General features: G+C 39.6%; 1 protein-coding gene across 1 annotated transcript in view; it reads left to right on the top strand.

Moving 5' to 3' along the window:
* The window catches only part of NBAS (NBAS subunit of NRZ tethering complex), a 317,592-nt gene that overhangs the window by 62,990 nt on the left and 232,539 nt on the right, over positions 1-22,063 (top strand). Inside the window, exons 12-16 of the mRNA XM_082744160.1 lie at positions 7,750-7,878; positions 17,174-17,237; positions 18,152-18,345; positions 19,554-19,811; positions 20,556-20,681. Of these exons, the coding sequence (XP_082600286.1) occupies positions 7,750-7,878; positions 17,174-17,237; positions 18,152-18,345; positions 19,554-19,811; positions 20,556-20,681 (771 nt within the window). The remainder of the gene's footprint in view (positions 1-7,749; positions 7,879-17,173; positions 17,238-18,151; positions 18,346-19,553; positions 19,812-20,555; positions 20,682-22,063) is intronic.

Raw genomic sequence — 22,063 nt, 5'->3', positions numbered from 1 at the left:
AATATCATGTCATGTACAAATAGTAAAAATTTTTTACTTCTTTCTTACCAATTTAGATGCTTTTTATTTCTTATCTGATTGCTGTGACTAGGACTTCTGGTACTATGTTGAATATAAGTTGCGAGGTGGACATCCTGGTCTTGTTCATGGTCTTAGAGTAAAAGGTTTTCAGCATTGGCTATGATGTTCGTTGTGGGCTTTTTGTAGATGGCCTTCATATGTTTCCAAATAACGAGCTGCTGGTTGTTTGCCATATAATATTATCTTTCAAAGAATATATTAAAAGCTATATATGTTCTTCTATAAAGAATATTGGCTTGGACAATTTTTTTTTTTCCAAGGACTTTCTCTTTCCTACAGACTTTTGCAGTATTTCCCCCGCCTCTGCTGCTCCCAGGTTTGTTAGCCATGCTTTTGAGAATGATTGATTGATTGATTTGGGGGGGTCAGACTTATAAACCATAGTGGGCAAGAATATCTACTGGACTTCTTGAGGGCAGAGGTTTATGTTTTGTTGGTTGCTGACTCCCCAGAGTGTAAAATGGTGCCTGACACGGGATATTGTATTACTGAGTTTATTCAATAAATAATTGTTGATTGTTGGAAGGGCAGGGCTTGTGAATTCACCTTTAAGGCTCCGTAGTAATTCAGAACACTTTCAGTGTATGCACTACATTTCAGTACTTTAATTTTTATATAGCTTGTATATTTGAAAGGTGTAATGAAATAGGAAATCACTCATTTTTAATTGTTCTAAGTAGATGATATGCAGTGGAAGAAAGTTAGGTAATATAAACTGATCTCAGTATAAAGATCTGATATTTAACATTTAAAAGAATTATGGTTTTAGAAAGGACAGTTAAAAGTTTTATTGCAGTGTTTGAAAGCAGGCACAATTCCACTCTAAATATTGCTGCCAGTAGTAGAAGGCTTTAATTAGTGTTTTTAATTAACAGAAGATCAAATGGACGTTTGAGCTAGTGGTTTAATAAATGAGAAATAGAGGTGGAAGTTAAAATCCTGTTCATATTATTAGTTTCAGTAGTATTAGTCTTGCATTACCATGCAAGAGAATCAATGAGGTAAGAGGAAAGTACCTTTTGAAAAGTTTTGAGAAGAGATTTGAGACAGGGAGGTAAATAGAATTGATAATTAAAAGGGCTATAGATTGATTTCTGGTGGAAGAAGACCATCTACTGTGTAAATGGTCTTTGTCAACCAGCTTACTTTGTCCCACGTTGCCTACCCAAGCTGATAACAACTTACCAAGTAATTATTTAGTGAGACTGCCTGTCAGTGGCTACTCACAGAACAGAGTAGACTAAAGCAGGTAGTAAGTGATAGTCATCATTTTCTTTCTCATTTTATTTGCCTCACCTTTATTGAGGTATAATTGTAAGATATTTAAACTGTACAGCATGATGATTTGGTATAGGTGTACAATATGAATGGATTGTCCCCCGTTGAAGTCACACATTCATTACCTCACATAGTTACCTTTCTGTTCTGTGTGTAAGCAAGTTTCAGTTATAGAATGCAGTGTTACCAAGTGTAACCATCATGTTATACAGTAGATCTTCAGAACTTCTTATAACTGAAGTGTCTACCCTTTTACCCAACTTCTTTATACTTCCTCCCTCCCCCAGTCTTTGGTAGGCAACTAGTTTCCTACGCTCTGTTTCTAGGAGGTTTTTTTTTTTTTTTTTTTAAGATTATACATAAGTGATGCCACGCAATATTTGTCTTTCTGTGTTTGATGTATTTCATAAGCACAATGCCCTCCACGTTCATCCAGGTTGTCACAAATGACAGGATGTCCTTCTTTGTTTAAGGCCAAATGATTCAGTGAGACTGCCTGTCAGTGTGTGCGGTCCGCATTTTCCCCAGCCTGCCTGCCTTTCTTTCTTTCTTTCTTTTTTTTAAGATTTTCATTTATTTGTCAGTGAGAGAGAGAGTACTCACAAGCAGGCAGAGTGGCAGGCAGAGGCAATGAGAGAAGCAGGCTCCTCGCCGAGCAAGGAACCCAATATGGGACTCAATCCCAGGACCCTGGGATCATGACCTGAGCCGAAGGCATTGGCTTAACCAACTGAGCCACCCAGGCGTCCCTCTCCCCAGCATTCCTTTTTGATGATAGCCATCCTAACATGTGTGAAGTGATATCTCATTGTGGTTTTGACTTGCCTTTCCCTGATGATTAGTTGAACACCTTTTCATGTACTTTTTTGGTCACTTATGTGTCTTTTTTTGAAAAAATATCTGTTCAGATGATTTCTTCCATCTTTAAATTAGATTATTTAGGGTTTTTGCTAGAGTTGTTGGAGTCCCTTGTGTATTTTGGTTTGTAATATCAGATATTTGATTTGTAAATATTTTCTCCTATTTCCTAAGTTGTCATTCATTTTATTAATGGTTTCCTTTGCTGTGTAGATGTTTTTAACTTGATGTAGTCCTGTTTGTTTATCTTTGTTTTTTTTGACTTTGCTCTTGGTGTCGAATCCAAAGAAATCATTGCTAAGACCAGTCAAGGAACTTATCCCCTGTTTTCTTATAGGAGTTTTAGGGTTTCAGGTCTTATGCTCAAGACTCATCCAGTTAGAGGAGATTTTACTATATGATGTACATTAGGGGTCCAGTAGCTATCCATTTTTTTCCAATACCATTTATTGAAAGAGTATCCTTTCCCCACTGTGTATTATATTGTTGGCTCCTTCATTATAAATTAGTTGACTGTCTATGCATGAGCTTATTTCTGGACTCCCTGTTCTGTCCCATTGATCTTTGTGCCTGTTTTTATGCCAATACAGTATTATTTTGATAAACATACATTTAATTTTAAACATACATTTAATTTTAAACATACATTTAAATCATACATTTTGATTAACATACATACATTTCAAACAGTATTTTGAAATCAGAAGGTGTGATGCATCCAGCTTTGTTCTTTTTTTTTTTTTTTTTAAGATTTTATTTATTTATTTGTCAGAGATAGCACAAGCAGGGGGAGAGGCAGGCAGAGGAGGGAAGCAGACTCCCTGCTGAGCAGGGAGCCTGAGGCAGGATTCCATCCCTGGGATCAGCACCTGAGCCGAAGGTAGCTGCTTAACCAGCTGAGCCACCCTGGCATCCCAGCTTTTCTTCTTTCTCAAGATTGCTTTGGCTGCTTGGGGACTTAGGATCTTTTAAGATACCACACAAATTTTAGGATTATTTTTTATGTTTCTGTGGAAAATGACATTTGAATTTTGGTAAGGATAGCACTGAACCTATAGATCACTTTGGACACTATGGACATTTTAAGAGTATTTTTTCAATCCATGAACATGGAATATCTTTCCATTTATTTGTATTCAATTTCTTTGATCAATGTTTTATGGCTTTTCTTATACAGAGCTCTCACCTCCTTGGTTACATTTATTCCCAAGTATTTTATTCTTTTTGATGCTAGTATAACTGGGATTGTTTTCTTAATTTCGCTTTCTAATAGTTCACTGTTAGTGTATAGGAATGCAAGTGGTTTTTGTATGTTGATTTTTGTGTCCTGTAGCTTTACTTGAATTTGTTTATTCTGACAGCTTTCTGGTGGAGTCTTTAGGGTTTTCTATATATAATACCATGTCATTTGTAAAGAGACACTTTTACTTCTTCCTTTCCAGTTTGTGTGCTTTTTATTTATTTTCTTGCCTAATTGCTCTGGTTAGGATTTCCAGTGCAATGTTGAATAAAACTAGCAAGAGTGGGTAGTTTTATTCAAAACTACCCTCGGTGAGGGTAGCTCACTGAGAGCTCCATGCAATATGTGCCTTCCCTAATACCCACCACCAGGCTCACCCATCCATCCCTCCAACCCCCTCCCCTCTAAAACCTTCAGCTTGTTTCTCAGAGTCCACAGTCTCATGGTTCATCACCCCCTTCGATTTCCCCCAATTCACTTTTCCTTTCCTTCCCCTAATGTCCTCCGTGTTATTCCTTATTCTCCACAAGGAAGTGAAACCATATGATAATTGACTCTCTCTGCTTGACTTATTTCACTCAGCATAATCTCCCATCCATGTTGATACAAAAGTTGGGTATTCATCCTTTTTGATGGCTGAGTAATATTCCATTGTATATATGGACCACATCTTCTTTATCCATTCGTCTATTGAAGGGCATCTTGGCTCTTTCCACAGTTTGGCGATTGTGGCCATTGCTGCTGTGAACATTGGGGTACATATGGTCCTTCTTTTCATTATATCTGTATCTTTGGGGTAAATACCCAGGAGTACAATTGCAGGGTCATAGGGTAGCTCTATTTTCAATTTTTTGAGGCATCTCCATACTGTTTTCCAAAGCGGCTACACCAACTTGCATTCCCACCAACAGTGTAAGAGGGTTCAAGAAAGGAAAAAACAAATGTTGGAGAGGATGTGGAGAAAGAGTGAGCTTTCTTGTCTTATTCCTGCTCTCAGAGAAAAAGCTTTCTGCTTTTCACTGCCAAGTTATATATTCTTGACCCAACATTCCAGCTGTTGTAATGATTAAAATAAACACGACATTCATATTTGAGGAATATAAAAAAAATTCAGACACATTTTAAGTGAAGTGAAAATTACAGCTCAATTTTATTGCTTTTGGAGCTACCTAATTCAGATAGAGAAGATGAGACCAAGATTATTATTCACTTATGCTGAGAAATCTTAATATAATATGAGGAATTACGGTTTGAAGGTTTGAGGTTTATTTTTACTGTCATGTGCAGTTGATTGAAAAGCCATTTCCTCTCACTGCCAGAGCACACACTCTGAAATTCTCTCCCTGGCCAACCAGGGAGCATTCAGACTTCTAAATCTGCAGACTCTGTTCACAGAATTTAGCCTGGATTTTCTAACTGTGGCTTTGGATCTTGTATAACAGTTATTGTCAGGATAATAAATTATTCCCTGAGTCAGAAATACTTTGTGCTATAGACACTCAGAAGTGTTTCTTAAAATAAAAGAGGAGTTTTTATTTCACAAGGAAAACACTGTGTGTCTCAAGTAACGTAGGTGACTTGTCTATTGCTGACTGACTGTAGTTCAGCTGCCACTGAGAACCGTCTCTTCTCCCTGTGTGTGTGTATGAAACTTAGATGATTTGGGGCTTTAAAGAGGTGTGTGCTTAATGTATACACATCTCATGTCTGGGATCTGCTTGAAAGCATTTTAGGGGGGCGCCTGGGTGGCTCAGTGGGTTAAGCTTCTGCCTTCAGCTCAGGTCACGATCTCAGGGTCCTGGGATCGAGTCCTCTCTGCTCAGTGGGGAGCCTGATTCCCCCCTTCTTTCTCTCTGCGTGCCTCTCTGCCTACTTGTGATCTCTCTGTGCCAAATAAATAAATAAAATCTTTTAAAAAGAAAAAAAAAAAGAGAAAACACTTCTGGGAAAAAAATTCCCAAGATTATTGTAGTGATTCAAGAAGAATTCGTGAAACAAGTATGGAATATTGATATTTGTTTATAAGCTGGTTGTTGGGCCCCTGGGTAATCATCATACCATAATTTCTACTTCTGGGTCTGTGTAAATGCACATTTCTACAACAAAATGCTTAGGAAAAGCAATGCTAAGTTTGCAGTGTGGCTATCCTAGTTTCAAATAAAACTAAGGGGATTTAAGAACTCATCAGGTTAAAAGCTAGTGGTCATATTTTAGTTAATGTATTTACTACTTCATGTCTAAGAAAGAAAAGGAAGGAAGGAGGGCGGGGGAGAATGAGTAAAACAAAGGATAATTTAGCAGCTTCATTCGGTGTTTCCTAGCTCACAGTGCTATTGTTAAATTCTTCACATTATTCCGTATTTGTTGTTGTTAAAGAGATTCATAAACTTCCTCTTTACTTTCAGAGCCCTTTTAAGGGAGTTGGTTAATGAAGCATTTATGACACCTGGGAGTGATCATGCAGATCACTCATGACTGATTATGTAGGTGAGGAAAACCGTCAAGTGTACTTGACCATGACTTCTCCCGAGGAGCATGCCTGGGGCTCCTGGAAGGTCTACGGCCCAGGGGAGGGCAGCGATCACGGCGCAGTGGAGATGACCCGGGTTGGGGTTGGAGATGCTTCCCGCTCAGGGTCTGCGGTCTGTACCTGAATGATCTTCAGCAAGTCTTAATCCTGGAGGTCTTCAGTTTCTTTCTCTATAAACTCTCCGTGACGGAGGGAGAGTTCTTCTAGCTAATGAGAATCAGTGCTTGTGAGGCCCACCTCACACCAAATCTCGGGGCTCGTGGACCAGAGTGGTGAATGGAAGGTGCCCGGCCCCTCTCCTGCTGCTCCTGGCCTCCTTTCTATCGCGGAGGCGGGGATGGGCTCTATTTAACATGGTGCTGTTAGTGCTTGTGCTTTTATTCCTTCGCTTTCTCAGGCTTTTGTATTTTATTCTTCTATTTAATTCTGGCATTCTGGACTAGCCACGTTATACCCGGTTAAAGTGATCTCAGTCCTTGGTGAGGCGATTAGAGGATGCTCATCTTTTTATCTGTCTACTCATCCCGCAGTTTCTCACTTTCTGAAGTCATTCTTTTGTTTTTGATGGCTAATATATCTTAGCCATTGTAGACCTGAGGACTTAAACTCTTGTGTCTGTGGAGACCAAGTGGATAATGTAGTGAATTGAGCCAGGCATACTTTCTCTTTTTTTTAGTGTAGTCACATTTAGTTTTTACTTCTATAGCTGATACTTGGCCTTAATCTTGGGGCCATAACCAAGAACGGTGGGGGCTTTGGCCAACTAGAAAGCTTATGACCCTTGTAAGTGTACACATGCCACCCAATCCCACCTGACTACTGCCATTTGATGGTGGTGGGCCTTATGTTGCCAGATTTTCTAAATGTTAAGGACAAATACGGTTGAACGCTGTTGTTTTGGTCCGTTTTTATTATTTGTGGGTCAACTATCTTAAACCCTGGTTTTAATAAATGCTTGAAGGGCACTAGATGTCCAGTTAGTTTTCATTTCTTCTCATTCTGCCTAGGCAATAGGCAGGAGACCTTTCTTCTTGTGTGGTTTCTCTTGTGACTGAGCAACCTAGTATTCTGATTGGGAAAGGACTAGAGATTGTTGGGACAGGAGTAGGACTCTGTGCACACTGAGGTTAGCCTTGTGAAATGTGTGTGCTACAAAGTTTTCTTTCCTGTAGCAACAGTTACATTCCTCAGATTTACCGGGAAATCTGGAAAATAAACACTCTTGGTGTTCCTCAAATTCAGGAATGCATTTTCCCCCTTTCCTTCTGTTCCCATCACCATCGGACCCTCTTTTCTGCCAACTCTCTCTTCCTCCTTTCCCTTTCCTTTTGTCCACACAGCATGAATTTGTGCGTCTCTGCGACAGAATATTCCAGACATTGTGTACATACAGAATCTTGTGAAAATGTGGACCCCCAATTCAGGAAACTCACAATCGGGCCGATATCAACCCGTTAAAAAGTTAATGAGAACTCATGGTAACTGATGTGTGATATAAGAGAGTATTTGTATAATGCGCACATATTTGGGCTTTCAGCTCTATGTAAATTATAACATTGTAAAAGAGATCACAGAAAAACTCCTGAAGGAGTTTCTTTATGCTGGAGCACATTATAGTGTTATGAAGTTGTTCAAACCCTTAATTATGAGAGATCATTTATGACATGGCACCCCCTGGAGAGTGTTACTAAATTCTGGAGGTTACTTCTGTTCAGCTACCAGTTCCTTGATCTGACATCAATGTCCTATAATCACTGTACAGGATGGGATCTTTAAGCTGAGTCTTTCTCCGGACGGGACCCTCCTTGCGGCCATTCACTTCTCAGGGAAGCTAAGCATCTGGGCCGTCCCGTCTCTGAAGCAGCAGGGGGAATGGAATCAAAGTGAGCAGGTATGTCTCCTGATTATTATTATTCTAAGAATGGTTCTCGCTTAAGGGTGAGTACTGACAGTGGTAATTTCATTTGGTTGACATTTTACTGTAGCACATAGCTATTATTTATTCTCATCATGCCAAAGCTTTAGTTATATAGAATATTACCAATATAGTAGGATAAATTAAGAATAGAGTAGCGGCTGTGCGTAAAGCACTGACTTTAATTTGTAGTGAAATACACTTTATAAATGGAGTGTAATCTGCCCACCAACCTCTCCTTTTTTTCTCTTTTTCTCATTATAAAAATACAGAATGGAGATACTAATTTTTTAGCAACAGTCAACTAATATGAAGGCTTCAGAGGGTCAGTATTCTAAAAGGATTCCAATTCTTCCCACATGTTGCAATGCTCCTGTAATATTGGGCTTACGTAAGGCTTAAGGCTTGGCTCTTCACTCAAAAGGTAAATAGTGAAGACAGAGTCTGTTAATTTTTTAATGTCTTGAAATGACAGATTTTTAAAAAATATTTATTATTTGTTTATTTTGAGAGAGAGAGAGACAGAGTGAGAGAGAGAGCATGAGAGGGGAGGTCAGAGGGAGAAGCAGACTCCCCATGGAGCTGGGAGCCCGATGTGGGACTCGATCTCAGGGCTCTGGGACCATGACCTGAGCCGAAGGCAGTTGCTTAACCAACTGAGCCACCCAGGCGCCCATGACAGATTTAAAGAATGAACACGTTCAGTTATTTCACAACAGATTCAATATGTTATAATCTAAAATCCTGATGGGCGAATAAGGACTGCCCATAAATGCTATGTATTGTGTTAGAGTGAAGCTTTAAAGAAAAATCTTTCCCAGTTAGATGCAACTTATGTTCTAGATCTTTTACCCATCTGATGACTGTTTAGCATTTCAGCACTTAAGGGTTATACTTCCCCATACCCCTTTTCTGTAAGAATATCTTGTCACCAGCTTCGGTGGCTGTTTTCATGATTCCAGGATTGGAGCCTATGCCCCAAATGGTCTGAATGGATTGATGTCTTTTTTCAGAGTTCTTTTTAATGTCATTTCATCCGTTAAACGGAGCTATTAAAAGAATTTTCAAAAGCAAAGAGTGTTTTGTTATTCCCAGAATAGCAGAGGGAAAGAGAAACTTGTCTCTACATTTTCTTATACTTTTCATAGACTTATATTTGTTTTCACTCTTCTTCAGCTTTTTTTGTTTTTATCCACAAGTATGGGGAGATTTTTTTCCCTCTAGTTCCCACTTACCTTGAATTAAATTTGGTCTCTACACGTCTACAGCATTCTCTCACTGGATCTAGATTTGTCCTAAACAGAAGAGGCGCTCCTCAGTCTTCAACCGCAGCAGCTCAATACAAGGAACATTCTCTCTCTCTCTGCAGAATAAATAGCTAGCTTGATTTAGACCTTCCTCCTAGAAGTAGAGTGGATCAACTGTAAAACCATTTGTGTAACAGATACAGCTACACACACTGGATTATTGATCCAAAAAGTACCGTGTGTTTGTCATGGTCATTGATGTATGGTGACAAATTTGTCATTTGGGAATACCCTGTTCTATTATATGTGTGAAATTTTACATTTGGGTGATTTTTTTTTTGAATTTACTTATTTTCTTGAATTATTTCATTCACTTAATAGAAATACTGGTGAAGTTCAAGGCACACTTAGTATTTCATTTTGTTAGTATTCAGAATGGCCTATGTGTGTAGTGCAAAGTCTGTCTAGACAAAATTCATTAACACGCTCTTTCCTTTACTGAAATTCTGGGTATTGCTCTTTACCTGAAAGGACAAAGTGTATTTATTATAGTCCTTATTGGCATATATCCAACTTTTTAACTGGTTAGATGTCATTTTAACATTAGTTGCCAGTCAATATCAGTATAATTAATTACTCTAGTTCATTAATGTTATTCCTTAGATTTTTATAATGATTCTGTCAAAAGAGTTAAAATTGTTTAAAAATCTTGAATAACTAAATGTAAATATCTCAGTAGTTTGGAAAATGCCACCAGAAAATGTGGCGAGAGGAGCGTCTGGATGGCTCAGTCAGTTAAGCTTCCAAGTCTTGATTTCGACTCAGGTCATGATCTCAGGGTCATGAGATCGAACCCCAAATCTGGCTTTGCCAGTTGGAGTCTGCCTGTGACTCTTTCTCCCTCTCCCTCAGCTCCCTCCCACCACACTAAAATAAGCAATTAAATGAGCGAGAGAGTGCGAGAGTGAAAAAGAAAGAGAGGAAAGAAGGGAGAAAGAGGTTTATGGTGGGAAGAGATGAGTTCGTGCCAGAAGTTGGTCTTCCGTGTCCCAGGGAGACTCTTTTGAACTCTGCCTTGAGAGTTTAGAAGGGCGATGTGTCAGGAATTGCTGTGGAGGGGTCATTCTGTTGTCCTGCAGTGAGCTTCCATCTTGCCCCTTCTAGCTCTGGTTTAGCACCCCCAAACATTCTGCAGAGACCATCTCTTGATGCAACTTGGTTCTCAAGCTAGTTATATCTGTAATTACAACCTGACCAATGTTTAGGGTGATAGATCTGTCTTTTCAGATTGGGTTGCTATAAATTCCCTTGAATGCCTAAGAAAACTAGAGAAAAAAACAGGTTTAAGGGCTCACAAAACTGAAAACCAGGGACCCTGTTGCCATTACCATGGACATTTTGCAGGTGGTAGATTCCTTTGCTGAGGGAACAGTGGCTTAGTGAGAATTCCTGAACCTAATCCTACCTTTATTGCTATTTCTACTGGCGCTAAGCACACGACCTCATTCCACATTTCATCCCATCCTGGGCTGGTGGCTGCCAACCCCTCTGTTTTCTTGCTGTAGCTCAGCACATGGAAAGACTGTCGCTGAATAGAATAGAATAGATTTTGTGCTCCAAGATCCCTGCTCATTTTAGTCTGAAAAGAAATTTTGTCCAAAATTGAAAGCATAGAAAAACTGAATTTCATCTAATCTTTTCTTTAAAATTCTAAGATTGTGGTCAAAATGCAGATTGATTTTTTACCTGTCGTCTCTTCTCATCTGGTCATTATGCTCCTTCACACTTGCTCCCTGAACTTTCCTCTCCCTGCTCCCTGCTGTTGTCCGATCCTTTCTACTATTCTTTCTGAACCTTTATTCCTGATAAACTCCTATGAGGCTTCATCATTTTCACAGAAAGAGCACTCTGGTTTCTTTTGATACACTCATTTCAGGCTTATGTAGCTCAATAAGATTGCAATTTATATAGACAGTATTCTTATAGCTGTTGCAAAATTTGCTGTAATAATAACCTCAATTATTATTTATTGAGCACTTATTTTGTCCCAGGGTTACTTAGCAAGTAAGCAGTAGAGTTGAGATTTGGTTTCATCTTTCTCAGACTCTGATGTACATGCTCTTTCCATGACACTGTGGGGAAGTAAATACATTTTTAAAAAGGTGGAAAAAACACTTTTATTAGGTTTTTTATTAGGCTTTATTTATTTGATCTTTAAAAGACTAGAGATAAATCATTTTTTTCACTGAATATAACACAGATTTCTTCAGTCTTCTCCAATGGGTTGAACTCTTGAGCCCTAGTTGGGGTGTACCACCAAGAGCTAGAGTAAATAATTGACATAGTTTCTTACTGGTAAACCCTTAGGTTCACAAGAGATATATACAGTACTTAGGATGTGCTGGGAGATTGTGAGGGTGGTAACTCTTTGTTCTACTTTGCTTGAGTCCTTCAACTGTATCCTGGGAGTTCGTCCCCTTGGATTGGCTGGTTTGGATTTGGATATTGCTATATGAAGGGAGTCATTGAAATCTAGTGTACTATGGTAAGTGTTATAAAGCTTATGTGTAGCAGTTCTGTAAAGAGCGAGCTCTTAACTATATTCATATTAATCATCATAAAATAATAGAGTTCAACTAGTTACTCCTTACCAAGTTTCAGAGTAGAAAATGCATTGAGTCCCAGTGCTTGCCCTTAAGGTGTTCACAGTCTTGCAAGGGAAATTATAAACAAATCAATAAAGGAATATGTTAATATTATGAGAAGATAAGCTCAGAGGAAGGACACGCAATCCAGTTGGTAGAGTCAGGGTGGGGGAAGGACCTTTGGGAGTAAGTAGCGTTTGTATAGTAAGGCTTGGCTGCCCACCCCGAGCGACTGTCACCTATTTCAGTTGCTTCACTACAGTCCTAGTTAAGTGATAAGCGTTTTCGTATTTTAATGGATGGAACTGGTGCTAAAGGAAGTAAACTTGTATCACTGCACGTTAGAATCAAGATTCCAGTTGGACTGGGGTTCTCTGCCCTCATAGGTTAAGACTTTCTTTCAGAAGATCTTCTGTAGCCCTTCTGTTGAGAGGTGCCGATTTTCATCTGGGCCAGTTAGACACTAGCGATGATATTAATGGGAAACAAGAGAGAGAGTCCTTGCAGGTTATGTGAATGACATTACGCTGGAGTTGGGTCGTTAATTTGTGCTGAGACCCCAGAAACGTGAAACTATAAATAAGTCATTTACCAAATATATTGCGGTCATTTTGTGTACTCATCACTGGCTGAGAAACTTCCAAAAGTGCTTCTTTCTCAGTCCAGCAATAGTCAAGGGACCTTGGGTCAGCCAGGTAGGACAGGGCTCTGCCTCTCCACGTGGCTCTTCTAGGAAATGAATAGCTGAGCCGATGAGTTTGACATCGATTACATGGTAATATAGAGTGTGTCGTCATCTTCTCATTTTGGCTAAAACATGGCCAGAGAAGAAACTAGAGTTATATTGCCTCTACAACCTTGGCCTCTTCTACGAAATTGTGAATGCAGCTCATCTGGGGCTGGCTTCGTGTAATTTGTCACTTTATTAGTTTTTCATACTATGCCTTGTGTGATTGAGTATTTTCTTTTTAAAATCTAATGATTAAAGATAGTTGTGGAAGTGCCTATTCTGATTTACTTCTTTCCAGTTTTGAGTTGATTAAATACTTCAGCTTTCATTGTCAATATGAAAATCCATCTGGCAAGAAATCTGTGAGTATTAAGTTTTGTTCATGTCTGGAATATAGTAAAATTGCCAAAGTGATTTTCATTTCAAACATTTCCCATATGTTATGTTTATATATTTCCATCTCATTTTTGACCTTAATTTTTGTCTGAAGTTTTATTATTTTTCTATTTGTATTTCTTAGATGAAATGGAACAGATAAGTTTCACATCTCCTACAATTTTATTTGCTCTTTGACACACTAGTCGGTATTGAGCAACTTTGTTAAATGGATCAATCAATGAAGAATAAGTGGGAAGATGACAGTTAATGTGATTAATCTTGATTGAAGCCACAGCTGTTTTCACAGCTTCATTCAACTGTGAGCTTCTGGAGGATAGACGCAGAATATACATTTCTTCCATGGGGTCTAACATAGAGCTTGGCATATTAAGTACTAATAAGTGTTTGTGGAATGAAAAAACAAAAAACAAAAACATTTGACAGGTTGAATTTATGCTCCTGGAGGCAGGGCCTTCGTTATGTGTCGCTTCCAGCCGTTAAAATGAATCAGCAAATAAAATTCCTAAATCTAAAGACAATGTTGCCGTAGCCATGAGGGCCTTTCTGTACAAAATCTGTAAGTGCACTCTTAGGACATTCTCCTCTAGGCTGCTGCTGTACCGGAAGTGGCGGCACCTCGGGCTGTTTTCAGACACCGGGTGGCACGTCCTACTAAGCAGAGTGACATGAAGGTCACTTCTCCACATATGTCAGCATGGTCCCAGCTGTGAGTACCCCTGGCGTGGCACGTCCTACTAAGCAGAGTGACATGAAGGTTACTTCTCCACATATGTCAGCATGGTCCCAGCTGTGAGTACCCCTGGCGTGGCATGTCCTACTAAGCAGAGTGACATGAAGGTCACTTCTCCACATATGTCAGCATGGTCCCAGCTGTGAGTACCCCTGGAGTGGCACGTCTTACTAAGCAGAGTGACATGAAGGTCACTTCTCCACATATGTCAGCATGGTCCCAGCTGTGAGTACCCCTGGCGTGGCACGTCCTACTAAGCAGAGTGACATGAAGGTCACTTCTCCACATATGTCAGCATGGTCCCAGCTGTGAGTACCCCTGGCGTGGCACGTCCTACTAAGCAGAGTGACATGAAGGTTACTTCTCCACATATGTCAGCATGGTCCCAGCTGTGAGTACCCCTGGCGTGCTTTCATGGAAGTCCTGGGTTCTTGGTGACTCTGCTTTCAAAGCACTAGCCTACAGAGTGTTCATCAGATGTCCTAAAGCACAGCCAGATCACGGGTCTCCTCACTGACAGAGTTCTTAGGGACGAAGGTTGCTAAGTCTAAGTCTGGGGGAAGCAGTGGGAACATCAGCTTTTTTGGGGGGCGGTGAGGTACCTCTTAATCCCCTTTACCTACTTTTGCCCATCTCCCCCCACTCCCACAATTACCTATTTGGTTTCTGTACTTATGAGTCAGTTTATATTTTCTTCCTTTGTTTTGTGATTTAGATCCCATATATAAATGAAACCGTATAGTATTTGTCTTTCTTTGTCTGACTGACTCCACGTAGCATAATATCCTCAAGGTCTATGCATGCTGCCACACAAATGGCAAAATCTCACTCTTTCGAATGGCTGAGTAATACTCCGTTGTATGTATATACCGCCTCTTTTTTATCTCCTTTATCAATGGACACTGGGTGGCTTCCCTATCTTGGCTATTACAAATAATGTTTTAGTGAACCTAAGGTTTATCTATCCCTTCAAATTAGTATTTTTCTTTTTTTTCTTTGCTTTCTTAAATTTTCTTTCATTCAGGCTTTCATTGCCTGAAGCAGAGTGAAGTTTGGAATTTTGCTTGAGCTTCTTTCTTAAATAGAAGTGCAGATAATTTCATCAGACTCACACCTACTGTGAGGCTAAACATTTAGTTCATATATCTAGAGTGAATTCTAGGTGTACTGCAAAGGTGATAGCATGTAGATAGTTAGGTATATATCCAGAAGAATTTAAAACAGGTGCTCAAACAAATACATTGATATAGGTATTTGAGCAGTACTGTTCACAATAGCCACAAGTGGAAAAAACCCAAATGCCCATTAATGGAAGGCTGGAGATATCAATTGTGGTTAACACCTATGACAAAATATTAATAGTATTCAGCCATAAAAATGAGTGAAGTACTGATACATGTTATAATGTGGCTGTACCTTGAGAATGTTACATGACTTTAAGGAAGCCAGACACAAGAGGTTACATGGTCTGTGAATTCATTTATATGAAACATCCAGAACAGGTAAATCCATCTGAGGCAGAAAGCACACTGGGAGTGGCTGAGGGGAGACGGAGTGGGAATAACTGTCTGCTGGGTTCGTGGTTTTATTTTGGGTAGATGGAAGTGTTGGAACCTGAAAGGAAGTGACGTCATGGTGAGCATACCAATAGCCAAATGCTCAACCGAGCCACCCAGGCGCCTTCTGACCTACTTTCTTTTTCCTGAATAAATTTAGTCGTTTTTAACCTTTTTTGGACTTTTGTTAATGTTATATTCTCTGACTAGAATGTCTTCCTCCACCCATATTCTGTGTCCAGATTTTATCCAGTCTTAGAGCACTAAGTGTAGCACTTTCTTTGTACCTCTTTAACCCCCTCCCTCTCTCTCAAGCCTGTATTCAAAATGGTCTCTTCATCCTTTGATACCCTTGGTGCTTTTATCCGTACCTCTTTTTTGGGTAGTTACCAAATTTGAATTTGGGTTGTAGTAAATTTTATCTGTTTCTTAGCTCTCTGCCTGCTTGAGTTGTGGGGCCTACGATATCTGGTTTCTTTCCCCCTCTCACAGTGTAAGGGCACCGTCTGCTTTGACTGAGGAGCAAAAGAAACCACACTTCTTAGAGGGTGTAGGAATACTAGTACTATGTCAGCTCATTTTCCTATACCTTAGGCATTCTAATTGGAGTGTAGGGATTTAAGAGATTAATCCATTCCCTAATTCAGCCTTTAGCTATTCTGACACGTGAGCACCATGATGGGTCTGGGAATATGAGGACGACTGACAAAGCTGTGGATGCAGAAGAACAAATCTCACCTTCTGGTTAGAAATTGAAAGCACAAGACACACCTGTTATTGAAGCCATCTGCATGGAGCCATATTGGTTTCAGGGGGACTGAAAATGGCTGACGTGCACTATGAACGATCAAATAAGTTCAGTTAGTTGGTTATTTTCACTAATATATACCTTCTGGTATTCTAAGTCTTGGAAAGCTAATTATCTTTTTTTTTTTTTTTTTTTTTTTGATAAAGTAAACCAGGACAATCTATTTATTGTCTTTTATGGTAACTTTTTGGGTAAAGTTTAAAGAATTATGTCTTCTGTTCTTGGGCTGCTCTGAGTGATTTATCATAGTGGAGATCAGGAAGTTCTCTTAGGCCATGGAAGGAAGCATTAATTTTCATGCTCTAAAGGGTTAGCCACTGAGAAACTGTTAATAAGACATATATGCTTGTTCTGTTACATTAGATGAAAAAGCTATTTTGATGAAATATAGCTTTTTTTTTTTAGGCTTACGATTTTAGATAAATAGACAAATGATTTTTGCTGGCCTTTTCCCATACTGTTAAAATTCTGAAAATGTAATAATGAATGAGCCAAGAGGATGTCCGGCAGTGTCTTAGTCTCAATTGTTTTATGATATTTGAGATTCTAGAAGGTGGGCACACTATTATGTTCCATGAAATTAGAATATGAATAGATCAGGTTTGAGGATTGCATGGCTATATTTTTTTACTTGGTAAATTTCTAGTCCTGGGAATTTAGAACAGCAGGTAATGGGGGGTTGCAGAGTCCTGTGTCAGAGCTGGGGAGCCCGAGGCCTGAAGAGGTTGCTCATCTTACAAGTTGTGGGAGTAGGACTTGCATCCAGGCCGACATTATTTACAACAGCAGAGTTGTTCTCCCAAAATGTAAATGTGCGTGTGTGTGTGTGTGTGTGTGAGAGAGAGAGAGAGAGAGAGAGAGTACGAACTGTTCATGTATCTTGCTCTCATTTGTATTAATTGCATACTTGCTATCTTACTGTTCTTGTGCATGCTATTTTCTTCATTAAATTGAGTCACAGTAGTTGCATGTGCTCATTTGAAGTGTAAGAACAAGATTATCGAGAGGAATAGATTTCAGCGAGGTATAATTAAGAGATCGAAGGAAAGCATCATTTCCATATTTTGTTACTTCAGAAAATCCACAGTTCTTGATGTTCTCTTGATTTTCTTACATTGTTGACTCAAGAAGTCTTATGCATATTTTTCATATTTAGCCAGGTTATGATGACCTTAATCCTGATTGGAGACTCTCTGTTGAGAAGAGGAAAAAAATCAAAGGTGAGTTGTATGAAGTATGATAATTAATACCTTAAGAGACTACAGTTGTATAGTAGAAGTACTCTTTGGACGATATATGTAGGGGGAAAAAAATCTTTTTCTTTTTACTCTCCAAGGTTCTCTGGCTGAGGCCCTAAAATTAGATTGACACAAGACAGGTTAACAGGAGAAAAACAAACAGATGTTTCTAGCGTGTACCTTGAGCTTACACGTGGGAATACCAGAAATGAGTTAACTCCAAGGGTTCTTTGGAAATTGGTCTTATTTATAGAGAATATTGGCAAAGGAACAATAAAATTATTAAGAGAAGTGACAAGACAGAGAAAAAGAACTTTGGGTTTCTCAAATTTCTTAAAATATTTATGTCAAAATGGCATATTTTTGAGGTGGTGATTCTGAGCTCCTTCCCAAGTTTAAGAGGAAATCAGCTTTGTCTTTCTTAAATTTTTATTAAGAGTATAATTCTCTCATATTGCTTGTCTGAAAAAGGATATATGAACATTTTCTAAAACCTTTTTTAAACCTGATGATATATATACTTTGTATCAATCTTATGATATGTATACTTTGATATACCTAATGATATGTATACTTTGTACCAAACTTTCAGCTTACTCTGTTGAAAATGCTGATATTATCCCTACATTCTTCATTTTTTAAGTGGAAAGACCTAAGAACACTTACTCTTGAATCCTTAGAATTTTGGACTTTGGTAAATTGTTGGCACTTAGATGTTTATTAAATAAATTACCATTTTGTAAAAATTTGAGTGATGACTTAACAATTTATTTTTTCTTACTTAACATGTTTAGGGCCCAAATACAGTTTTTAAATTGATCTTTGGACTAAATGTGCTGTATTTAAGCCATGTCGACGGATGGACTTGTATCGATTTTTTTTTTTCCCTCCATTAGATAAAGAGTCCTTTTACCCTCTGATAGATGTAAATTGGTGGGCAGCCAATGCAGTGACTCTGGCTCGTTGCTCTGGTGCTTTGACTGTTTCATCAGTGAAAACTTTAAAGAATTTACTGGGAAAATCCTGTGAGTGGTTCGAACCATCACCTCAAGTCACTGCTACCCATGATGGAGGATTTTTAAGTTTGGAGGTAATGCTTTCCCTTTCAGAGAAGCTGGTGTGTTGGAAAATAAGCATGTACTTCACCAAAAATCGAAACACCTGATTTTAATGTAAATCTAATTTTTTTTAGTGATGGCTGTCCATTTATCTTTATCGAAGTACGGCTAACCATTTGATTTTTAAAATTTAGCAATTCCATTATCTTATCTTGTCCTTAAAAACAAAAATCTGTGATTGGAATCAGAGATTGAGTGCAGTATAATAAAGATGTATTGTTTCGATTAAAAACCTTGCATTGTAGAAGAATGAAGAAAATGGAGTCATTTTGTTCTTCGTAAAGCATTTTTTCTTCACTGGCATGATAGTTTTTTTTTTTTCTTTCCTCCTTTTTCTTAGATTAGACATCTTAAAATGTAAAAGGTATTTCTATTTAAATATGGTCTTTAACAAACTCTTTCCATGAAGTTTGGGAACTTAAAAATTCTGGTTCTTTTTAGTCAAGAAAACTTATTTGTCTCATGTCAAAAGACTGGAAAATAGAGGCTATTAATTTAAAGTTATGTTTTGGTCATTAAAGATTCTTATTCTAAGCCTTTCAAGGTTAAGGACCTTTAATAGTTTTCACATCAGTGCAGATTCACAAGTATTTTTTACCTCAAAGTTTGTTACTGAGTCTACAGATGTTATTTAAAGAGAGCCATGGCTTAAAATTGAAGGCAGCTCTATTAAGTCTGGGAATGAAAGTTATCTTTAACAGTCAGGCTTTCAGACTCAGAAGTTTGTGAAGCTGTTAGACATTTTTTTTAAAAAGGGAAGGAGGGCAGGAGAGCCATTCTCAGTAAAGCAAATAAATACCTTCATGTTCGTTTTCTAAATAGATGAAAAAATCCCGTTTCTCTACAGCAGGTACAAAAATGTCAAAAGTGAAGGAATTAGCATTCTTTTTATTTTCCTAAAATAATTGCCAGACCTATATTTGGGAGATTATATTAATGAGCCATTATGAAAACAGGGTTTAGTTTTGGAGATTTGGAGCCAATAATGCAATGGATATTTCTGGAACTGTGGATGGGTATACTGTTTGTTATTGGGTTCCTCTGAAGTCTGTTCTTTGTCTTCACCATGTGGCTCATGGAACTGGAATAGAATTGAAAATATTTTTCTCATGGACTCTAGAACTTGTCTTGAGTTCCTCACTACTGATTTACTGATTTCACATCTCCTTTTTCAATTTAGTGTGAGATTAAACTCGCCCCCAAACGATCTCGTTTGGAGACCAGGGCTGGAGATGAAGATGAAGGGGAGGAGGATTCTGATTCTGATCAGGAAGTTTCTGCCAAGGCTCGCTACTTTGGCTACATCAAACAGGGCCTGTATCTGGTGACCGAAATGGAGCGATTTGCACCTCCGCGGAAACGCCCGCGAACTATCACCAAAAACTACCGCCTCGTGAGTTTACGCTCCACGACCCCAGAGGAGCTCTATCAGAGAAAGGTGAGGGAACATGCTGTCACTATCAAAGCTCTCACAAGCCTCCAGATTTTATTTCAGTGAGAAAAACCTAATTGTTTTTCTTTTTTTGAAAAAAACCCAATTTTTTAAAACAGAAATTCCAAGAGGGATTGTCCTAACATTGATGTACTAGAAATACCAGTAGGGTAGAGCTTTGAAAATAGTGCTGGCTTTGGTGCCTGAAGAATCGAAATGAAAACAGTGATTGAAGGATGAATCCACTTAGACTGTCCACTTGTGGCTTAGCCAGGTGTCTAACCCTAACCCTAACCTTAACCCTTACCCTTGGTAAGTGCCGCTGTCTGCTCCGACTGCAGATGGTGGGGGAAGAAGCGCAGGCTTGCTCTCCAGTCAGGGGTTTGCTTGGGAAGCAGACTGAATCCACACTGAGCATTCCAGTTATGGCTGTTGTTCCTGCAGTGTCCTGGGTGGGCCCTGGACTAGGAGTCAGGCTGTTGGCTGGCCTGTCCTGGTTCTGCCGTCGTTTTACTCTATACATGTGGGCACTTCAGCTGTCTCTCAGTGTGGAGAGAAATACGTGCTCTGTGTGCCGCTCAGCAGGTTGGTGGGCTTCTGGTCCCCCCCCCCCCAGGGCTCATGAGACTAGTTATCAGTGGGTCACATGCTGCAGAGGTGAGGGGATTGTCCTCATCCGTGACCTCATCATGGCGACACTGTGGACCAGTCAGTAATGTAACCTTCCTGGTCCCATTTCGTTATTCCAAGATTGAAAGTGAAGAGTATGAGGAAGCCTTGTGTCTGGCCCAGACCTACGGCCTGGATACGGATCTAGTCTATCAGAGGCAGTGGAGGAAGTCCGCAGTCAACATTGCTTCGATCCAGAATTACCTGGTATGTTTAAATGTTTTGGTAACATGGTATAATTCAAATGCATGGCTTTTTTTGGAGTGGGGGAATGCTGGGGCTTCATATTGGAGCATTTTATGTTGCTGACATTTCTGTAGCTGAAGTGTGTTTTATTCAGTGTGGAGAAGTTCTCTTTTATCTCGTTGTATTGGCCTTGCAGCTGGACTTCGTGCTGAAGATGGGGGAACAGATAGTCACTGATAAACGAGTTAACTGCCTGGTTTTACTGGTAGTTAAGTACCAGTTAACTACTTTGCCTAACCCTTTCTTTTCCTCTAGCTCAGTTACTTTTCTTCGCCTACATCATTCAGAGTCCGCTCAGGAGCTAGAAGCCACCCAGTAATTTGAACAGGGAAAGTTTTAATATGGAGCCTTATTTTTCTAGTGAGATTTACTATAAGGGGGTAAAGAGAACCCTAGGGAGTACCTTTGGGCTGAAGGAGCATCCCCAGGGAGGAAGCAGACTTGGAGGGGAGGCCCGCTCCCTTGAGATGGGATTCAGACCTCACTGACCTTTGAAGGAATGGCTGGCGCCCACTGGATGGAGGAGTTCTTTGGGATGCCTCGGGCCAGGGCTGGTTCTTGGTTGCCAAGGTTGGCAGGTTGGAGGAGGTGGGATGGATGGGCAAGCTGATGCCTGTGGCTAGGGCGCCCTGGTAAGCTGAGGCTGGGGGGTTGGAAAACCTCAGAGAAGGAACCATAGCCAGGACCGAAAAAAAAAAAAGCTCCTAGTTTGCAGGTGGGCATCATCTAGGAAGACTCCCAACCCCCTGGGCCTTGGAGATTCACTCAATCTGCCCGTGGGGGTTTCAGCTGAAATTCAGTTGGACGTTCTGTTCAGCGGGAATAAAGGCGGAGGCAGCCGCTTCCAGGGGTCCCCTACATGCACTGCTGGCTGCTAAGCCGTAGGGACAAGTTTAGAACCTGAGCACATTAGGGCTAGAAACCAGAGCCTTTCCTCCGCAGTGGCCCTCCAGCGCCCTCTCTTGATGAAGCTCCATGTTCTGTCAGTTGCAAAATGGAAATGCTGTCCATCCCATGACTGGCCATGAGGAGAGCTCTTGAAGCTGAGAGGCATTAGATATTTGACATATCAGGCTTGCCAAATTTGCTTTCTTTGTTTAAATCTTGCAGCTGGACTCTTCCTGCTGCCCACTGCCTGGGTTAAATTTGTTACATAGCCTGTGTATTGGAACCCTCGACACCTTTGTGAGGACACAGCTGGATTTATGGCAGGTTTTAAAGAGGGCATGACTTCTCATGTGACATTAAAAAGGGAATATGCCTTTGCATTTAGGAAGATCTAAGAAATGTTGGGGAAATTTCATGATAATTTTAAAATTATACATAATGTATATACATTTATG

This window comes from Mustela nivalis (genome assembly GCF_964662115.1).
Source record: "Mustela nivalis genome assembly, chromosome: 8".
NCBI classification, from domain to species: domain Eukaryota; kingdom Metazoa; phylum Chordata; class Mammalia; order Carnivora; family Mustelidae; genus Mustela; species Mustela nivalis.
The sequence above is the reverse complement of the archived record's forward strand: the minus strand, read 5'-3'. Positions and strand labels throughout refer to the sequence as shown.